The 19,389-nt window shown below is 42.5% G+C and overlaps 1 protein-coding gene across 1 annotated transcript; it reads right to left on the bottom strand.

The window, feature by feature from the left end:
* Nucleotides 1–65: 65 nt before the first annotated feature.
* LOC114055095 (beta-1,4-galactosyltransferase 3-like) lies at nucleotides 66–14,403 on the bottom strand. The gene is made up of 6 exons (XM_027878867.1): nucleotides 13,845–14,403; nucleotides 6,861–7,096; nucleotides 5,117–5,307; nucleotides 4,431–4,553; nucleotides 1,657–1,761; nucleotides 66–724 (listed from the first exon to the last, which is right to left on the bottom strand). The coding sequence occupies exons 1-6, from the start codon at nucleotides 14,080–14,082 to the stop codon at nucleotides 583–585; spliced, it is 1,035 nt and encodes a 344-aa protein (XP_027734668.1). The 5' UTR covers nucleotides 14,083–14,403; the 3' UTR covers nucleotides 66–582.
* Nucleotides 14,404–19,389: the final 4,986 nt, after the last annotated feature.

Raw genomic sequence — 19,389 nt, 5'->3', positions numbered from 1 at the left:
AAACATTTAAACATTGATGGATCAGGCCAGAAAGAAAAGCAGGGACTTAAGCTCTGGTTTGTCTTGTTTCAGGGTAACTTTCTCTTTTGTTACACTCTTACTTAATACTATATAAAACTCTTAAGCCAAACACAGAACTCAAGTTTATTTTACTCAAATTCACAAAAGATATTTACAGAACTATGACTGGCTTCAACACTTTCTCAAAATATAACACTTCAGAGGCCATTCTGACAGAATGGCTTGCATCCTAATTAACACTTAAGTACAAAGCAGGACAGAGCTATCCAGTTATGGACAAAGGTTCCAGAAAGCTTGGTTCAGCTTACTGTCAAAGAGACTTGGCTCAGTAGTTAGTTTTACAGTGACGTGGACAATTTTTACAGTAAGCCACAGCCTGTTTATAAGCTGTCATATCCTATTCCTGAAGCCTGTCCTTCTAAATCTTAAACAGTTTGAAGAAAAGTGAAATGCATGAAAGGCAAAAGGATTATTCTCAGGTGCTGCAGACTCCACAGGACAATGGGAGGTAGCAGCTGAGTGCCCAGGCCGCACCCAACCTCTGCTTTTGTTTTCAGTCTCTTAAGAAAATGGGGGAACATATCCAATGTCCACAGTGATCTTGGTATAAAGAGGATGCTTTATCCTAGAAAGGAGCCTGAACTGTAATGAATTCATTCCATCAGCTTTCCATGTTTTCCTGGTGTTGTGTTGAGAAGTAGGCCTGAGGAAGGAAGAATACCTGCAGTTAGAAGAACGAAGGTGGCGTTTGCAGCTGAAGCTGCAGAAGAATGAAAGAGGATTCCAGAGGTTTCAAAGGGGTAGCAGAAAAGCCCTGAGAAAACTCTTCCCACATGATACAGAATAAACAGATTACAGTAAATTCACACTGAGTTTTCTGAACAAGGAGGACCCTAATCAGACAGGGAGACCAGTGAGGTGGCAGCTACAGTCTGCCAAAGCCCAGGAAGCTGGAAGCAGCTCAGAGAGACTTGGGAGTGCAACACAGAGGCCTGCAGCAATGGTGTACATAGGCTGCTGTAGGTAGGTTTTTAGACAGGGTTGTTATGGAAACCTGAGCTTTGAGATGATAAAGGGAAACCTGCGCTGTCGGTATGAGAAGCCTCCACCACACTTGACCCAACACCCTCCTCCAGCTCTTCTATATAAAACAGTGTTAGATAAAGTCTCTCATAGCACCTTCCTCATGTCTTCAAGCTAGAATACTGCCTTCTACTATTTTAAGGGCACATTGTAACTCCACACAGATTGAAGAGCAAGTTTTTATTATAGGGAAGTTGTAACAAAGTGCCTCTTCAAAGTCAACTCTCCCTATTTACAAGACAGGCACTATTTTTTCCTAAAGTTTTACTCCCTGAATTATTTGGTGCTTAAGTCTGACATGTGTTAGCTTCCTAGCTAGAATGTATCTTCATAGCAGGAAAAAAAGGTAGGAAACAAGGAGAAACCCTTCACGTGCAAAGACAGGAGACGAGTGATTCAGTTGAGACTGGCTGGGAACTGCTTTTAAATAGCCTCCCTAAAGCAAAAGAAGCAGCAGTGACATGAGGTATATTTACTGCCTGTTTTGGGGAAGATGACAGTAATACTCTGCCTGCCACAAGGCAAAGAGTAGCCCCCAACCCAAACAGTTACCTTCTCCAAGGCTCTTGTGTCTCTGTCTCTTCATCGTAGTTCATCACTTTGTAGCGTCCAAGGTGAGGTGGTGTCCGGACTATTTTCATTCCTGCTAACCGAATCCTTTAAAACAACATATAAAAATATTTGCTTAGATGCTGTTTCTAAACTTAGTTATAGTCAGAGATGATTTTCAGTGTTAATGCAATCTAAACAAAATGCAGAAGCAGCACATGATCTTCTCTAGCGGGGTCGAGGCCAAGCTTGGGCTAGAAAGCTCCCAGCTGCAGTGCACTTCCACAGGGTACAAGAGGATTATGACAAGCAGGGAATGAGCAAAAACATACAGGGCATTTAAGAGCAATTCCAATGAATTTGACAAAATCACTATTCCACTTCCTTCTCAGAGCAGAGCTTTTGCTGCCTTGAGGTCCATAACCTAAACTTAAAAAAAAAAAAAAAAAAAAAGACCTTAAACTTGCAGATTCTGAAAGGAAGCCAGTCCTGAGTTTCAAAACCAGATTAAGACTCTCTGTTCTTTGAGAAGTGCCATTCATTTAGATGGCCTGATTACACTGGTTCATAAAAGATTAGTAATAAATACAGTCACCAGACAAACAAATGTGAGCTCAGCTGTGGGACAGTTAGGTAAGACATGACTGAACTGAAGGCTCAGAATTCTGGAACAGAGCTCCTAAAACCAGCATTTTGGGTGACTTACTTAAGCAACCCCCAACCACTGCTGATGGCATCTATGTTAGTTTGCCAATAAAAAGTGCCTTTAATAGTGCAAGGGCTACCAAACCTCTGTTATCACGGGACAGCCCTTACACGGAGAAAATTCCTCTGAATGTAAGAATGAATGTTTGCTCAGTTGAGGTTATCTAACTGGCATGTTTCGGGCATTTGACTGCGTTCCAGTGAGATCTGATAGAGCAGGAATGTTATAAAGCTGAAAGAGGCCACAGAACTAAAAGTATTGGTTTTTTTAGAGCCATGAGAGTATTAAAACACTTCATTGACAGTGTTATAATACTATTATTTCAGATCGAGTTTTAGACAAAGTTTGTTGTCTTCTGAACATAAGCACATTCAATCATAAAGAGACAAGCAAGAACACTAAACTAGATTTGCTGTTACAGTTTCTGCATTGCAAAATTAAACCTAAACTGTCATATGGTGCAGTTATTACATTAATTTACTGTTAAGAAGAACCCAAAAGACTTTCCTGTAGTTGATAATGTAAACACATAAGTTTTCCTCTAAGAGAAGGTAGATCCTGGTGTTTGTTACAACTAATACAATTCTGCAGTCTGTCAAATGTAAGTAGCAGCCAGCAGGTTTTTTTCGACTAGCTCTGCTTTAATAAGCAGTATCCCAGAAAAAAAAAATTACACAGGACTTTTTGAAATTGGACATTGCAATGTCAAAAAAAAAAAATCATTAATTTTGTTGCTACATGGTAAGAAGTGCTTAAGCACCTCCTAAAATCCAAATACCAGATGGTCATTTAAGAACAGCAGCTCATTTCTAACTTGGGAAGGTTGTGACTTCAGAATGTGAATAAATCATTAACAGGCACTGTCCATGGCCTACATATATCTCTAGGCCAAAACACTGCTAATCATTAATATGAGTTTTCTCTGTAAACATATGATCCAATTCCTTTCAAGAAAGGGCTATTTTTGGAGCTACACAATTCACTTGTCTTACAGGAGTCTCTTCAAGGAAGTGCACTCCTATGCATAACTGGCATGATTCTTTATCCCTCATATCGAAAACCACATTAGATGCTTAAGCTGTACCAAGAACAGTTGAATAAACCCAGCATTGTAGTGTTTGATGTAAAGGTCTATTTTCCTGGCATTCCATTCCTTTCATAAATGCAGACTCTTTAAACAACCATATAACCTTTTAGTTGGCTTCATCTGAAAGGCAAAGGAGGAATTCCACGTTAAAAAATCTGACTTTCAATTTCCAGACAAATAACTGCTTTGAAAAACCTCATGTAACTTGTTGCACTGTGCAAGGAAAAAAAAAAAAAAAGCCTTCTATGGTCAGTTTGTTTTAAAAACTCCCCATGAACCTGCCTCAGTGCTGGATGATAAAGGTGCACAGTGCAACTGCAAAGCCGAATAAAGAAGCTGCAGCCATGATTCTGCACTTGAAGAATTCGCATGAGGCAGAGTACCTGGAACTAAACTCATCATATTCGCTCCTATAGCATGCTGCTGCCATGGCAACCCAAGTACAAGAAAGACCATCAACTCCTGCTGTCACTGACTCACATTAGTACACAGGCTTCTCCATCACCCAGCACTGCAGACAAAAGATAGAATTCCTTGCGTTCCTGAATGCCCAGTATTGGTGATGAGGTAATACTCAGAGGAACCTAAATGCACTTAAATTAAATTCCCAACTGTCTGAGAATTAGTAAGTACCTTCTTATTTCTCAGGCTTGCAGATTCCTTCCCTCTCTTGGGGCTGTCCACGTCAAAGGAGGCACTTGTCAACTCCTAGTGGTTATAACCCCTTGGACTAAAGGCACAAGGATGTGAAGTAACATTCTGCTCTCCTAAGCTGAGAAAGCTTTGTTTTCCCAGCACACAGTGGCTGGATTCATGGCTTCTGAGCAGCTTCTGATATTAACCATTCCCAATGCCAACAGCATTTTGGATTGTAATGATACTGCACGCACATTAAGGAACAATGTCTTGGTTCCTTTCTTCGGGCAATGCTACACTTCACTAGCCAGCTTAGTGCTACTTTAAGCCTGTCCTGTGCATTAGTACCTTGTAGCAATGTCGTCATCTTCACCACCATCACCCCAGTATGTGTTTGGAAACCCATTCATCTTCATGTAATGATCCGGAGTCAGAGCAGAAACACCCCCAAAAAAGGTCTTGTAAGGCAGACTAAAAGAGAGAAAAAAACCAAAAAAGGTATCAATATTGAATCCTAATACCTGTCCTTCACAACTGACAATGTGATCCAAATCACACATATGTTTTACAGACACTGTTGCTACAATGCCAAAACCCAAAACAGTAAATCCAATGTAATTCCCACCATTCCTCACATTGTCCCCTGCCATCTTCTCCCAAAGTAGACCAAAAGTAAAGCTGGTTTCAAATTTCACATCTTGGGCCAGTTTAAAATACCTGCATCCTATCACATCATCTTCCATATGATCCAGTATTTCCCACCCTTATACTTTTATTCTTGAAGGAAAGTCAAACTGAAACCTGCCAGTTATTTGTCAGGCTGAGCTAACAGTGTAACAGGGAACTACAGGCAAAGGAATTGTTCAAGATTGCATGCTTAGGTCAAGCATATCCTTTTCTAGGGAAGTCACTACTGCAAAACCAACACAGAAAACCTTATAGAAGTTCTGTCTTTCACTGTTCCCATCCCTACTTTCTAAGCAAGAAGTGAACCAAGTCGAATGCATACACAGAAAGCAAATGGAGGCACTTACATGTACTGAAACTTATCCATGGCACTTGCCATATGCTTGGGATAGTATTCATCGCAAATGTAGAGGTTATAGTCATTCTCAGGTACTAGGTCAACATCATGCAGGACAAGGCAGTCCCAGTCATCATCCTTCATGGCTTCCCGAACACCAACATTAAGCAGCTTTGCTCGGTTAAATGAACCAGTCCCCACCTGGAAAAGAAAACCTGCATTTCTTCATCAAAACAACAAAGACAGTAACGCAATTGAAAATTTGTGTTAGTAAAAAAGCCTTATTCAATTGAATGGCACAGTAATGAATCAACACTGGCTGCAACTTCCATGTTCCCAACTCTGAAGATTTCACCCACCCTCTTCACAACATTCTCAAAAATTGTTAGCATTGCTATGTCAGGGGCTATACACTGTTGGCACCTGAAGAAGGCTGAATTTCAAGAGATCCATAAGCCAATCCTCAATGCACATCAACGCTTTTACCACTGTTTATTAAAGCTTAGAAATGAGAAAAAAAGATCTTGGTCAAACAAAAAAGCTTCTTCTCCCTCCCAGTAAACTATCGGTTTTAATTCATGAATCCAAAACTTGGTCTCTCACCACCGATCTTTTGTAACACCAGTGTGCATCAGTTACAAAAAGCTGTTTGCCCTGCACAGGCTGCCTCTCAGCAGGGTCAAGCCAGATGTTTGTATTTGATACAGACTAAAAATATCCAACTTCACTTTAGCATTAAGTCTTGAGATTTTGCTCAGTAGCCACACTGACAAGCTACAGACAAACCACATTCGGCTCTCAAACAGATGATAATACAAGGTATCACTGAAATGACAACTTTATCCCTCTAGAAGAAAATCCCCAACAGAACCAATCAATAGCTGAATGATGATCTTGACAAGTGTTATGGTATTTCCATACTAGAGGAGTCATATTTCATAGAATTATAGAATAGCCTGGCTTGGAAAGGACCTTAAAGATGATCTAGTTCCAAACCCCCTGCCATGGGCAAGAACGCCTTTCACTAGACCAGGTTGCTCAGAGCTCTGTCCAACCTAGTCTTGAACACTTCCAAGGACTGCGCATCCACAACTTCTCTGGGCAGCCTGTTCCAGTGCCTCACCATCCTCACAGTAAAGAATTTTTCCTCATATCTAATCTAAACCTATTCTCTGTCAGTTTAAAGCCATTCCTCCTTGTCCTGTCACTATATGCTCTTGTAAAGAGTCTCTCTCTATCTTTTTTGTAGACTCCCTTCAGGTACTTGAAGACCACAGTCAGGTCATCCCTTGGCTGTCTCTTTTCCAGGCTGAACAATCCCAATTCTCTCAGCCTTTCCTCATAGGAGAGGTGCTCCAGCCCTCTTATCACCTTGATGACCCTCCTCTGGACTTGCTCCAACAGCTCCTTCCTATGCTGGGACCCCAGATCCAGATGCAGCACTCCAGGTGGGCTCTCACCAGAGTGGAATAGAGGGACAGAATCACCTCCCTCAACCCGCTGGCCACGCTGCTTTTGGTGCAGCCCAGGTCACATTCGGCTTTCAGGGCTGCAAGTGCACATTACTGGGTCATATCCAGCCTCTCATCCAACAGCACCCCCCAGTCCTTCTCGGCAGGGCTGCTCTCAATCTGTTCATCCCCAGCCTGTTCTGGTACTGAGGGTTGCCCCGACCCAGGTGCATTTCAAGTTCAGAACTAACCCGTAACTGCGAAGCTCAGCTGCACCACCAGGCACATTTGATTTAGATTTACCTGCTGAATCAAGTAGATAGTGTAACTGAGCTGTTGGCGCTGCAAGAAGGGATGAATGTAGTAGAGAAGATGGTGGAGGTACTTCTCCTGGTTCCTGTAGGCCACGAGGATGGCAGATTTGTAGCGGGCGAAGCAGTGAGGTGGCCTGTAGTGGCCACCAGACTGAACGAAAGGATTTTTTTTTATGATCATCCTTTCACTGGGGAGCATCCTGAAGGTGATGGTTAATGGACCAACTGTAAGGAGAGACAGAAGAGAGAAACAAAAAAAAGTAAGGTCAGTGATGTTTCTCAACCTTCATTCAGACCATTCATAACCCTACCTGATTACCTACACATGTTCGCTACTTTGGGACACCAGACTTACCACAGAGCAGTTAATAATGCCCACACAGCTGGGCCTAGGTGAGGAATTTCACCAGTGCCTGCTGGTCACCTCCCCACAGCTCTCAGTACCAGGATGGCACATTCCCTGCCAGGCATCCCAAGTCCTGGCACAGCCAGCAAGTCTCACTGGGCTCCTGCACAGCTTGCTCTTGCCTGCTACTGGCTCCCTACTACAGTCTCATGTTGCTTAGATTGAGATCCTTGAATAATGTATTCACTGTAAGAATAGAGGTGAAGATTAATCAAGATGAACAGACACATCTGCTTTTGCTACCCATCTAGAAAATTTCTCTAAGCCTCTTTCAGAAGAGATTTGAGGACAAAGACGTCCAAATGGATATTCAGCAGGTCAGGGCAGAAATAGTTTAAAGCCTGGATGAACACAAACACTTTAGGAAATGTTAGCTTTATCTTAAAAAACGTTTCAAGTTCAATTTGATGTTACAATCACATGCCACAAGGGCTGTATTTGCTATATTATTTCATTTTATATACTGTGGTAAGTAGGCAGTACTTCAAAATGTTGGGAGAAGCGGATGACAGAACTGAGAAAGAAGAAAGGTGTTACATTTTCAGGAACAGGCACAAGGCAGCAAAAGAAACTACATGTCATTGTTCCTCTACTCAGCACCTGAATTTTAAACACAAAACATACTGGATATGTTCAACAGTTTTTACCTAATTAAAAAAAATAATTTGCATTTTTACATGAATTCTTCCATTTTTCAGATGGAAAAAGCTTGAAAAGTCACAGGTAAAAAAAAAGAATCAATTACCATTTTAACACAAATCTCACTGTTACGATATAAATAAACAAATTCTACAGTTATTTAAATGCCTGTCCTCATAGGTACTGAGAAATGCTTCCAGAACTAGGAGAAGAGTTAAATTTACAAACAAATCAGTGTGCCTTAATGATTTCCTACAACTGTCAACTACTAAGAAAATAAAGCTCAAGTGCAGAGCAAGATTAAAATCTAATACATTAAAGAACTAGGGAAGAACTTTCACCCGAATCATAATTACAAGCTGACAATTTCAAGTGACATTTCTATTCAACAATTCTTTGCAGACCATGCTACCAAAGGCAAAATATTTTTTTGCACCAGAAGTCTGTAAGGAAAGTTGTTGCTGTTGGCTTTTTTAAAAATAGCTGTAAACAAGATTTTTTTTTTCTTCCAAGCTCATAGTTAATGCTACAGCTGACTTATTCCATATCTTATAAGTCAGATTCCCTCTCAAACCAGTGAAGTAAATTATTCTAAAAACTTCTGATCATGAAGCCTCAGAGAGGGCAAATGTTTAGGCCTGGTGTTTAGCAGCTTTCATTTGAGCAAGAAGAGGTACAGGTGTGTCTTAAGACTAATTAAGCAGGTCCAGAAACTATGTCTTCCAGGTCATCCCGCGTTCAAGTCTCTGCTACAATTCAAATGAAAAACTTAAAAATTGAGCCTGTGCTCACCCACATCCTGTTTAACTGACACAGAAGGAAACAACATCCCTTCACTGGTTTGGGGGGTTTGTTGTGTTTTTTTGTGTTTGTTTTTTTTTTTTCCTTTGGTTTTGTTTGTTTGTTTTGGGGTTTGGTTGGTTGGTTTTTTGAGCAGTAACAAGGCTTAGGGACTAAATTTACTGTAAGGTTCAAGGTGTCCATTCAGAACTGGGAAATGCTTTGCTACTACGTGGAAGTTGTTATACATCACCTTTCTGTGATGTATACAAATGGCATTCCCTGAAGGTCACTCTTAGCAGCCACTGATCTCATTCCTCACACTGTCAAAAAGGTCTAGCCACTGTGAATCCCACTTCATGGGTTTTGTTGGTTGGTTTCTATTTCTTTTTAAAAAGAAAACCTGAATTTTGGTTGCCAGCAAGATCATGCAATAGCTGACTCTTAAGTATCACTTTCAGTCCTTCCCCAAGCACCTAAAATGCAGGAGAATTTGATTTTGACTGCATTACCCTCAGCAGGAAACTGGAGTACATTGCCATATATTTGTACCTGAAACAGAAGGATAGTTCTTCACAGAATCATGCTGTGGGCCCATGAATCTAGGTCACATTTACAGTTACAATTTTATGGTGTTGTCACCTACTTCTATGCATACAGTTTCATTTTCTGCCTTTAAGATCTTTCAGACCTTTCAGTCCAACAATGTTTTTAACTTGTAGTTTATATTACCTTTTAGATCTCTGGACTCCTTGATTATCAGATCTTTTAACTAAAGCACCATTAAACATGGATTTTACGACAACTGGAGCTTGATAAAAAAATGTTACATTCAGGGATTTCAACTGTAAATCATAGCTCCAAGGAAAATATAAGAAAGGGAATTAATCCCTTCCACAAAGGCAGGTTTTTGCTTTCTATAAAACAGTTAGGACTCTTTGTATTGCAGAGTAAGATTCTGCAGTGATAATCCTTAGATTAAAAAAAATAAAATCTAAATTTGAGTGTTAAAGGGTATGATGAGTAAGATAACACGCAATAGTTTCACACTTGTTCTCTCCTTCCACACCCAAGCATACCATTCAGGAGGGTAATATATTCCAGTTTTTTCAAGATGTCATGTTCTCCCATGCTGCCTGGCTCCACACCTCAAACAACTCAGCTGAGAAAGTGTATACACCAAGGAGAGAAGAAATTAGTGTGACATATTTCCAAAACCTCTGGCTGCCCTACACTCCTCAGCTACAAGCTAAATTCTGGCTCTCATGTCTCCTTTCTGCCCAACTAACAAAAGGCTAATGCACCGTAATCCAATTAAATTCCAAATGTGAACAGAGCAGTTGCAGGCTGGACCAAAGAGGGAAAATAAAACTGCTAAAACACAGCTTTTGGAAAGGAGGAAAAACCCATCTTAGACATAACAGAAAGCACAGGATCTCAGTTCAGGCAAGGTACAGAGCCAAGACCCTGAACTGTCCAAGCAATTTCTCCATAGCCTGCTTCCTAAGCTCTTTCAGTGCCTGTACCATCACACAGAGGGTATTTAATTAATATGAAATTCAGCGTGTAGAGTTACAGCTCACGATTCCCTGTCTGCGTTGTTGTGCCAGTAACAACACACTCCCCGTTTGCTCTACTTTCTAGGCAACGCATTTGTCTGTCAGGAATCTCTTGATTTTGGTCAGATCCATCCCACCTTAAGAAAGTAACTACTTGACTTCTAAACTCCTTGCTACACATCTGGAGTTTGCTGCTCTAATTACAGAGCTCAACCAGAACAAGCAGAACTTACACAAGCTAAGGAAACGGGAAGGGTAGCACGGATGAATGCTGCACTGAGACAGTGCAGCACCACACACACTACATTAACAGAGTCGTATTTGTGTAATTCTAACACTGTTTAAAGGAAAAAAAAAAGCAGACCAACAGCTTTAATGTAAGCATACGTTTCTAGTGACAGAATACAAGGCTGCCTCAGTGGCAACTGAAAACAAATCTCAGCATTACCACCTTTTTATTTCCCCTTAAATCCAAGAGAAGAAACTCTGGTAGCATTGGAAAACGTAGCAGGAGCTACTTATTACCACAACAGATGGTCATGCTCATGAAAACGTTATGACAGATGGGAGTGAAAGGCAGTAACTGCTGTAAGAAGGGCTTGGGAAAAAATCCTTCCTTAGCAGGAGCGAGTTATAAACAGCAGAGTTACAGACAGAACTTTCAACTATTAAAGTTCTCAAGGGTCAAACCAACTTGTTCAGCACATCCCATGCATGAAGTAAGGTATCTCTTTAAACCAAAATAAAATTAATAAAAAAGGCCAATTCTTCTAAGCATCAAACTTCTTCCTGGTAAGAGGAAAAGACGAACCAAAACAAGACATCCTGCATGCAATGTGAGAAAGTCAGATTTTGACTTTAAATGCTACTTTGTTATGTTTAAAGAAGTACCACTCTAGCATACAAACACTTCACTTTTTCCAAAAACAGAGGAGGAGGAAACAGGCAACCAGTTATTTGTGTAGAAACTAACCTTTGAGGGAAGTCGAGTAATTTATTCACAATATTAATGAAGACACTGAATACCTTGTGCAATGCTTTTCAAGTTGTGATGACAAAAGGTCTAATGTCTAGACTTTAACCAGATGTTAAAAAAGGACCACTAGTCAGCAAGAGTCTAGTTCCTCTGAGGCAGAGGTGATTAGCAACTATACTTCAATTCTTACTCCAAAGCCCTGGAAGAACCAAAATACTGTAAATTCAAGAGGCAAGAAAAAGACAGATGAGCTGCAAGCTGATTTACATTCAAACAGTTATCAAAATGATCTACTATATATATATAAATGGAGAAAGTGCTGCACTTCATAAAAGCCCTGATGCAGAAACCATTTAAGCCATTTGGCATCCTTCCAGTTACTTTAACACGCTTTGGAGTGGGCACAGTGACTTATTACCAGCTCTGACTTGGAGACTGGAGTCCTTGAGAATTGATTTGAAATCTCATTTAATAGAGTTTATGAAATAAATATTAAAAGGCATCGGTCTCTCCGATATAACGCTTCCAAGAGAGATCAGTCTCATGAGAGATGATAACAACCATTCAAGGCATTTATAAAGTGTTTATATATCTATTCATATGTGCCCATTACATACAAAGCAAAGGGCAAACTGCCTTGCAAAGTAGCATGTTTCTCAGTTAAAAACAAAGCAAAACACCCAGAAGATGCTGGCATACAGAGATACCAGAAGGAATAATTTACTTCCTATGTTTAAAGGGAAATATCACTGACTAAAAGTTAAGTTGTAAGAGAGCGCTCATTTTTCTTAAGCTGAATCTGTCTGTGTCCGTGCTCCAAATTCCTTGTGTTTCACCACAACAATGGTTCATATGCTCCACTCAAAATTTTTCATGCAGCAAAGCTTCCACAATTACTCTGCCTCATTTACCTCTTACTTTTTTTCTCCCAGCCAACTGACTGTTAATATCTATGACTAACATTATGTTTTCATTTTAGCTCTGCAGTACCACATGCAGGCCAATCCCCTGTTCCCAGCACTATCAAAGATGGGCAGAAGACTTAAAAAGACTCCATAGCTCTAAGAGCACAGATTAGCGTAATTTTACCCTGCATCTGCCTCCTCCATATTCGTCACTACTCCTGCTTATCTGATGGTTTGCAGACAGACTGCACAGAACTGCATCTAGTTTTGTTCAGTCTTCTATTTTTTTGAGACCAAAGCTGTCTCATTTGACTCTTCAGGACAGCGGATTCTCATCAGTAGTGGAGACAAATGGGGTACAGTCACATTCCTGCTGTGCTTTTTCAAATAAAACAATTCAGTCTGAAACTAGGTATTGTAGCTTCCCAGAAGAACTGATAGTCTGAGTGCACTGAGATCATTAGAGCTGGCAGCTGTGCAAAAAGGCTCTGTGCTATCAGGTTTTCAGGATTTACTTATTGGAGCTGTTTCCTAGGGAAACGCTGAAATATATACCCAGAAGTTATCATACAAGTTCATCATACCTACTGCATGTATTTCACTTAACTACAAACAACAGAGGAAGGAAGAAAACCTCTCAAAAGAGCAGGCATCGTCACAAAGATGGCAGTCTAAAAAGGCCCATCCAAAGGGTCCCAGGAGAGTTCTGTAGCACAAGTAAGCAACTTGACACAAGAGCAATGGCTTCCCACAAAACCTCCACGTGAACGGAGATCAGACATTTGCTCTTAATGGGTTCCACGTGTGGTGATCAGCTGTCCTAGAACGCCACGGCAACTACTAAGCAGTGGTCCAAGGCTAGTTATATACAGCATTTAGATAAAGCAGAAACCTGGGCAGTTCAGAAGAGCCAGGCAAGAGAAATGTACTACACAGTACTCTAAGAAGTCGATGGTCCCAAACCAGCTGCTAAGTGCATGCTGACAGAAATCACCCGTTCATGGCTGACGGATTCACTATTTCCTGACATGCATCACCACTTTAATAGCGCTACATTTGCTGTATAGGTTTGACTTTGCATTTACTTAAAATTTCTCAACTGTTTTTAGTAGTGCAATAGCTGCCTTTAGGATCAGCTCTAATGTGGTTCTAGTGTAAATACAAACTAACCTGTGACCAGACTTTTAAGTATAATGGAGAAGTTTCTAAGTCTAAAGGATGTGTAACAGTCACGGGCCAATAAGTTCACCAGGAAGACCAAGGTACCAAGCTATATCTTCATGCAAATGATATTTAAATCCAACTTAATCAATTTATTTTGAACTACAGGCTTTATATAAGGTTGAGACAAAGAACCCAGAAGTTACGGTGAGTCAGAGATCAATGTTATGCAGTTACTGAATCGTTGGCACATTTTATTCAGGACTGCCAAGAAAAAAAAAAAAATTACTAACTTGATATTATCACCATGCGCTATTTTCACTCTTGCTCTACAATCTCAACATCTATGTAGCCAAGCCCTTAATACTTGGAAAGTTTACAGGTCAGTAAAATACTTTTCCTCGCAAAACCAAAAAAAAAATATCAAAAACAAGTTAGTTAACGGGGGAATTACATCAGCACACGGGTTCCAAAGTGGAAAAGTTTGAAGCAGACACAACTTACATCTCTGACGCGTTCGAGGTGAACACGCTGCGTTCATACCTACCAAGGACCGGTGACTGCGCTGAGCAGTAGGGCATCGTGTCCTCATTGGGAGCCCGGGTGAACAAGCTGAGGTTTGTGTACACATCGTGGGGCTTCGAGTAATCCACAGCCTGCGGCGAGTCCAAAAACCCGCGAAACACGTTCGAAGGTCCACCTCGGTAGAGGATGAGGATGAATACCGCTTGGAAGACGCACACAAGCAGCAGGAAACAGTGATTTTCCACACGGGAGAGGGACATAGCTTTTAGCCCATGCTCCGGGGATCTGGGCGACGAGGAGCTGATCCGCCTTCCACGAGCTCTGCCGTCCCACGCTCCGGGCTACATCGTTGTGCAGACCTCCTCCTCCTCCTCCTCCTGTTCTTCCTCCTCCTCCAACTTTCTGAGGCGGCAGCGTGCTCTCTTAGCGCGGCTCCCTCAGGACGCCGGGAGCCAAACCTCCCGTTCCCGCTGCGAGCTGTGCCAGGCGGGCTGGCAGAGGGTCCTGGGTGTCCAGGGCCACCCCGAGCAGAGCCCAGGGGACAGCGGCACGGGCTCGCTGTGGCACAGACGCAGCGCCCGCCCACCTCGCGGCCAGACTACAGCTCCCAGGATGCCGCGCGGCAGCACGGCCCGCCCCGGGGCGGGCCGTGCTGCCGCGCGGCATCCTGGGAGCTGTAGTTCGCGTCCCCTCCTTCCTCCCCTCCCCGTCAGCGACCACCGACTGGGCTGCTCAGCGTGTCATCTCCTCGGCCAACCCCCGGCTGCTGTCCCCTCTTTAAATTGGTCAGGGAGAGATGAACGGAAATTTAGACGTGGGAATGGACTGCCCGGGGAGGTGACGGAGTCACTGTCCCTTGGAGGTGTTTAAGGAAAGAACAGATGGGGCAGGCACTTAAGTTCGTATGGTGGTGCTTGATGTGACTCGATGATCTCAGAGGTCTTTTCCGACTTCACTGATTCTGTGATTCTGCGAAATGGATACACCTCTGCCTTGAGCCTGAAAGGGCCACAGACAGCAGCATGGCCCCACTGTGAGGGGCCCCCCACCATGGCCTCGCTGTCTCTAAGAATTTTGGCTTTTCCTCTCTTCACTGGCTGATTTTGTAAAGAGATAAGCCTTCTTACAAGATTGTGCTGTCAGTCATCTGCCTGCTCTCATGTACCCATTTTCACTTAAATGCGGCAGAGGAAAAGACGTTTTACAGATATTAAATTCCTACAAGGCTCCAAAGAAGAGTCAGGGGTTGGGTTTGCAGTGGGGAGAGAGTTCAAAGGAAATCTGTGCCCTTGAGAGGGGGCAGCACCCTGAGCTCAGCATCCGGCTCCAAGGTGTAGCCATTGGTCAGGCAGCCAGCCCCTGTGTGCCATCCCAGACCAGGAACAGCACTGAGCATCGGGACAGGCTGCCCAGACTAACCTTTTCCAGGGGACTCTGCTTGAGCACAGAGCTTGGGCCAGATATCTCCAGTGATCCCTTCCAACCTTACCTATTCTATGATTCTGTGAAGCATGTGCTGCTGCTTGTCCTCCAAACAGGGTAGCATAGGAAAAAGATGGGGGGAGAGGCTGACAGCACTTTTATGGGGAGCTGGGAGTACTCTTCCTTCAGACTTGGCCTAAGATATAGGGCATACGTCTACAGGAAACGATCTCAGTAATTCTGCTGCGCAGAACAACTCATTATTCAATTTAAGTGGATTGCTTAAGGCCTGGATGCAAATTGTCGTCATTTCACATTTAATTTTAACTTAATTGGTTTTTAAAATAAAAAATGTACTTAACATTTCTTTTCCCTGGGCAAAGTCTTGCTCTACTGAAACCTACCCAATGCTGCTGCTGCAAAGCTTGCTTTTCTTGCACACTGCTGTGAGTCTCTACTGTTTACATTTTCCCTGTGCCATTCTCTCCACAATCTCGGCAAACCCACCCTGCTTGTCTTCCCCTCCATAAAACAAAGCAACGCTTGCTGTTCCATGGTAGCTCCAGTGAGTACAATGCCATGGACAGGAAAAAATTAATCTCTGTGTCAGCTATGAAACAAACAAAGGAACCAAGATTTTCGTGGTATGACCTGGGGTTGCAGACAGCAATTGTTTTAGGGCCTAGTACTGCCTTACGTTTCACTTGCAATCCTTCCTATGGTCACATTAGGAAATTACAATGTAGGAACAATGTGGACAAAGCATGTCTGTCTGTCTTGGAGAAGGGAGAAGCTGGATCCACTAGAACCACCCTGCACCATGGCTCTGCTAACCTCGTCACAGTCAGGGCTTAGTTGTAAAAATGTGCCCGTTTTTGGTCAGAAGAATCAGGTCAGATGGAAAGGCAGAAGCCTACCCCAATCTGTATTTTTACCTGTGTGTATATATGCTCTCAAGGCTGGAAAATTAACATACAGCTTGCCAGATCAACTGTCTGCAGAGGAGTCAAACAGCATGTGTTTCAGTGCAGGCTGAGAGCTGAATGTCCAGGAACGTCTCCCTTGGGAGCCTTCCAAAACCAAATGCAGTTTGTCTCTTTCCCCTTCAACCATCATCACCAAAATGGGTGGATCATAAATCCAACAAGACCCTTTTTCTCTCAAGAGAGTAAACAAGTCGGGACTGGAGAGAAACGTACAGATCAGAACTTCATGGTGCCAGCAGGTCTGAACCTTTTCAAGGTCACAGTGCTCCTGTTTTAAACAGAGCTGTGGAAAGCTAGGGTGTGTTTTGAATTAAAATTGAATTGTATTGCTTAAATGCAAAAAAAGAAATAATGTTACTGTCTCCACCGAAGCGTGGAAGGGAGGTGGCGGGCATTTTAGCAACCTCTGCATAGAGATTTACTGAGGGTAGTGATGGAGGAAAATAGTGTGAGACTGGATCTGTAAGAAACAGGCACTGGGCTGTCTTCACAGTCAAAAGTCTGCCTTTCTCATTTTCACACATCTGCCTGAGAAATTAAATTGAATGCATACAAAAAGAAAAAAAAAAAAGGAGAAGAAAAAAGACAAACACCATCTTCAACAGAGCTTGAAATTAAGTTTGTGTGAGAGCCTCTGGATTGTCTCAGGGGAGGGGGCTTTCCCCCCCTCCAAGTGCAGTTTTACCTCCAATCAGCCCTGAATGTGATGAGAGATTGAGAGAAGTACTTTGCTCCATTTAATAAGATTCATTCTTGCTTGCTCATTTTCTCTCCCCTTCTCTTCCATGCCCTGTCTCCTGGGGCCTGCATTAGATCCCTGCAGCAGAGTGACTCTGGGGAGCTTTGCCTTGAAAATGCAGGGCCCAAGGAGGGGAGGAACATCTGGTGTAACGGAGCAATACCAGAGCGGGTGCTCATAGGGTGTTGGTCAATATGCCTAATCCACTGCCCTCCCAGTCCCCAGGGTTTCCATAAACGGAAGAGGAAGGAGCATTAGTTGTTGTACAAGCATTGCAGAAACTTATAGTGACTACAGCCAATCAGAGCTGTCCCTCTTTTTTGGGAGTGACTGTTTTCTATGTACTTTGTTTCAGGTACTTTGGCCGCAGAAGTTCTTTCTCACCCTTTTGCAGGACCTTGGCTTCTAAACTTCACATTGTACTTTAAGCAGCATCTTTGAGAATGTGTTTGGTTTTTTTTTTTATTACAGAGGTATGAATTTGGCTTGTACTCTAGTATGCTAAATTTTTAGCAAGGCTTCCTCAGAAAAGTCTTAAAACTGCTTCCACTTTTCTGGGAGGTGGGTGCCCTGCTGATGGTAAAAAACCCAGATAGCTGATGTCATGTACCTTGGCCCAGTGACAGAGAAAATCAGTGAGAGCATTAGAAATAGGACTTAGATCTGCTAGCTTCTTCCAGGATTCTGGATTAACCAACAGTGGCTTCCTTTCAAATAGACATTTCACTAAGAGAGTTTGTCTTCCCCCTCCTTTGTGATGGAGAACTGATGGCCTGCTCAGTGTTTTGACCACCACTCACTTTTGAGTTGTGGTCAGCACCTTTGCAGAGCAATCTCAGTAGGGATGGTCACCATGTCCAAAATGACAGCTAGAGGTGCTGTAAGACTATAGATTTTAGGTTATATTCTCCTGTCTCCTTTTTCCTTTATCTCCATAATACAGGCAGCAGTCTCGGGGACCTGAAATGTTTTTGCTTGACTTTCTCTTGTAACATTTGGGTCAGATGAAGACAGAAATGAGTAACCTTGAGAACAACTAAAATGGATACTTTCTCCATTGCAGAGTCCGCTGTGTTTTCCTGGAAAAGAAGTAAGCACTTATGCTGCAGACAAGACAATGGTGCAATATTATACTATTCACATTGTATTTAATAATGCTCTAGTACCATTCAATATAAATAAATAACCATTAAAAAGTACTTTCTTGACATTCTCTTTCATTCATCAATAGTATTTTCTGCAACAGGAAAGGTTAGTAATATTCATTGGTTGGTGAATTGGATGAATCTCAGAGAACATGAATATCAGGTACTAATATGCTAGTAAAAACCAGGCACTGGGATGCCTTCTCTTGTTTAAATACTTCAGGCTTGATCTGCAGCTTCCCTCCTTACTGCATTCACTTCCCCTGAAGCCTGTAACTCTTGACAGCTGCTTTTCTCCTGGGCTCTCCCACCCAGCTCTGCTAACAGCCATCTCAACTTGTGGTGCCTATTACTCACCTACCCTTAGCTGATACACCCTGGCCAGCAGCAGTCCTTGCTGTCCTTAGGCTGGTCTACAGGGAAGAGTATTTGTGCTGAACAGGTCCAAATATCTGCTAGCCTGGAATATCAGCTGCATACATTCATGCTGTCCATACAAGGTCTTGGTTCTGCACAATTTAGTGACAGACAGAACTTCTTGATTCACAGAAAGTGTACTCCCCAGGGCCAGGCTGGGGCAAGAACGGAGATGGTGTGGTAGGGCTGGTCTTGAGAGCTGAATCTGACCAACACTGAACTGACAGTGTAGTACATACAGGAACAGTAATTTTGCTTTCTTCTGCAGGTGTAGAAAGAACAACTCTCTAAAAACATGTGTATGGTGTTGCAAAGAGAATAGATCCTTGCTACAGACTCTCACTGTCAGTGTCAAAAGCCTATGTAGTACCTGTGTGAGATTAAAGGCCTGAGAATTAATCATCATTCCTCCTTCTGTTCATACGGGCAGAAACCCTGCCTATCTCAGAGGAGAAAATGGAGGATCATAAATCAACTCCTTTATTCCCTCACTCTTGCTCATTCATTGAAATCACAAAGAAGGGGACCTAATCTTGGTTTAATGCTGGGTAGAAGCTTTGAGCCCTGGTGAAAGGATGGGTTGGCAAAGCCCACTGGAGTGCAAGCCCTGTTACCTTCTGAAGAGGACAGGACAGAAAGCTCTGAGAAATGCAGAGAGAAAAGCATTTTGTGTATGCTAGGCTTCCTTCATGCTATCCAGTACCAGTATGCCAGACCCTTTCTCTGTAAGGACCTTCCTAGGGTTCAGACACTGTTTTTTCAGCCCATTCAGTATTTCTTCATAGTGAGACAGCTGGCAGGGTGGCCTCATACTGCTGGGTGTCTTCATCTGGACAGACCCTGGCCTAAGCCTTACTG

The sequence above is a fragment of the Empidonax traillii genome, unplaced genomic scaffold (genome assembly GCF_003031625.1).
Source record: "Empidonax traillii isolate 1590-97213 ecotype Southwest subspecies unplaced genomic scaffold, ASM303162v1 scaffold46:size3806547, whole genome shotgun sequence".
In the NCBI taxonomy this organism is placed as follows: domain Eukaryota; kingdom Metazoa; phylum Chordata; class Aves; order Passeriformes; family Tyrannidae; genus Empidonax; species Empidonax traillii.
The sequence above is the reverse complement of the archived record's forward strand: the minus strand, read 5'-3'. Positions and strand labels throughout refer to the sequence as shown.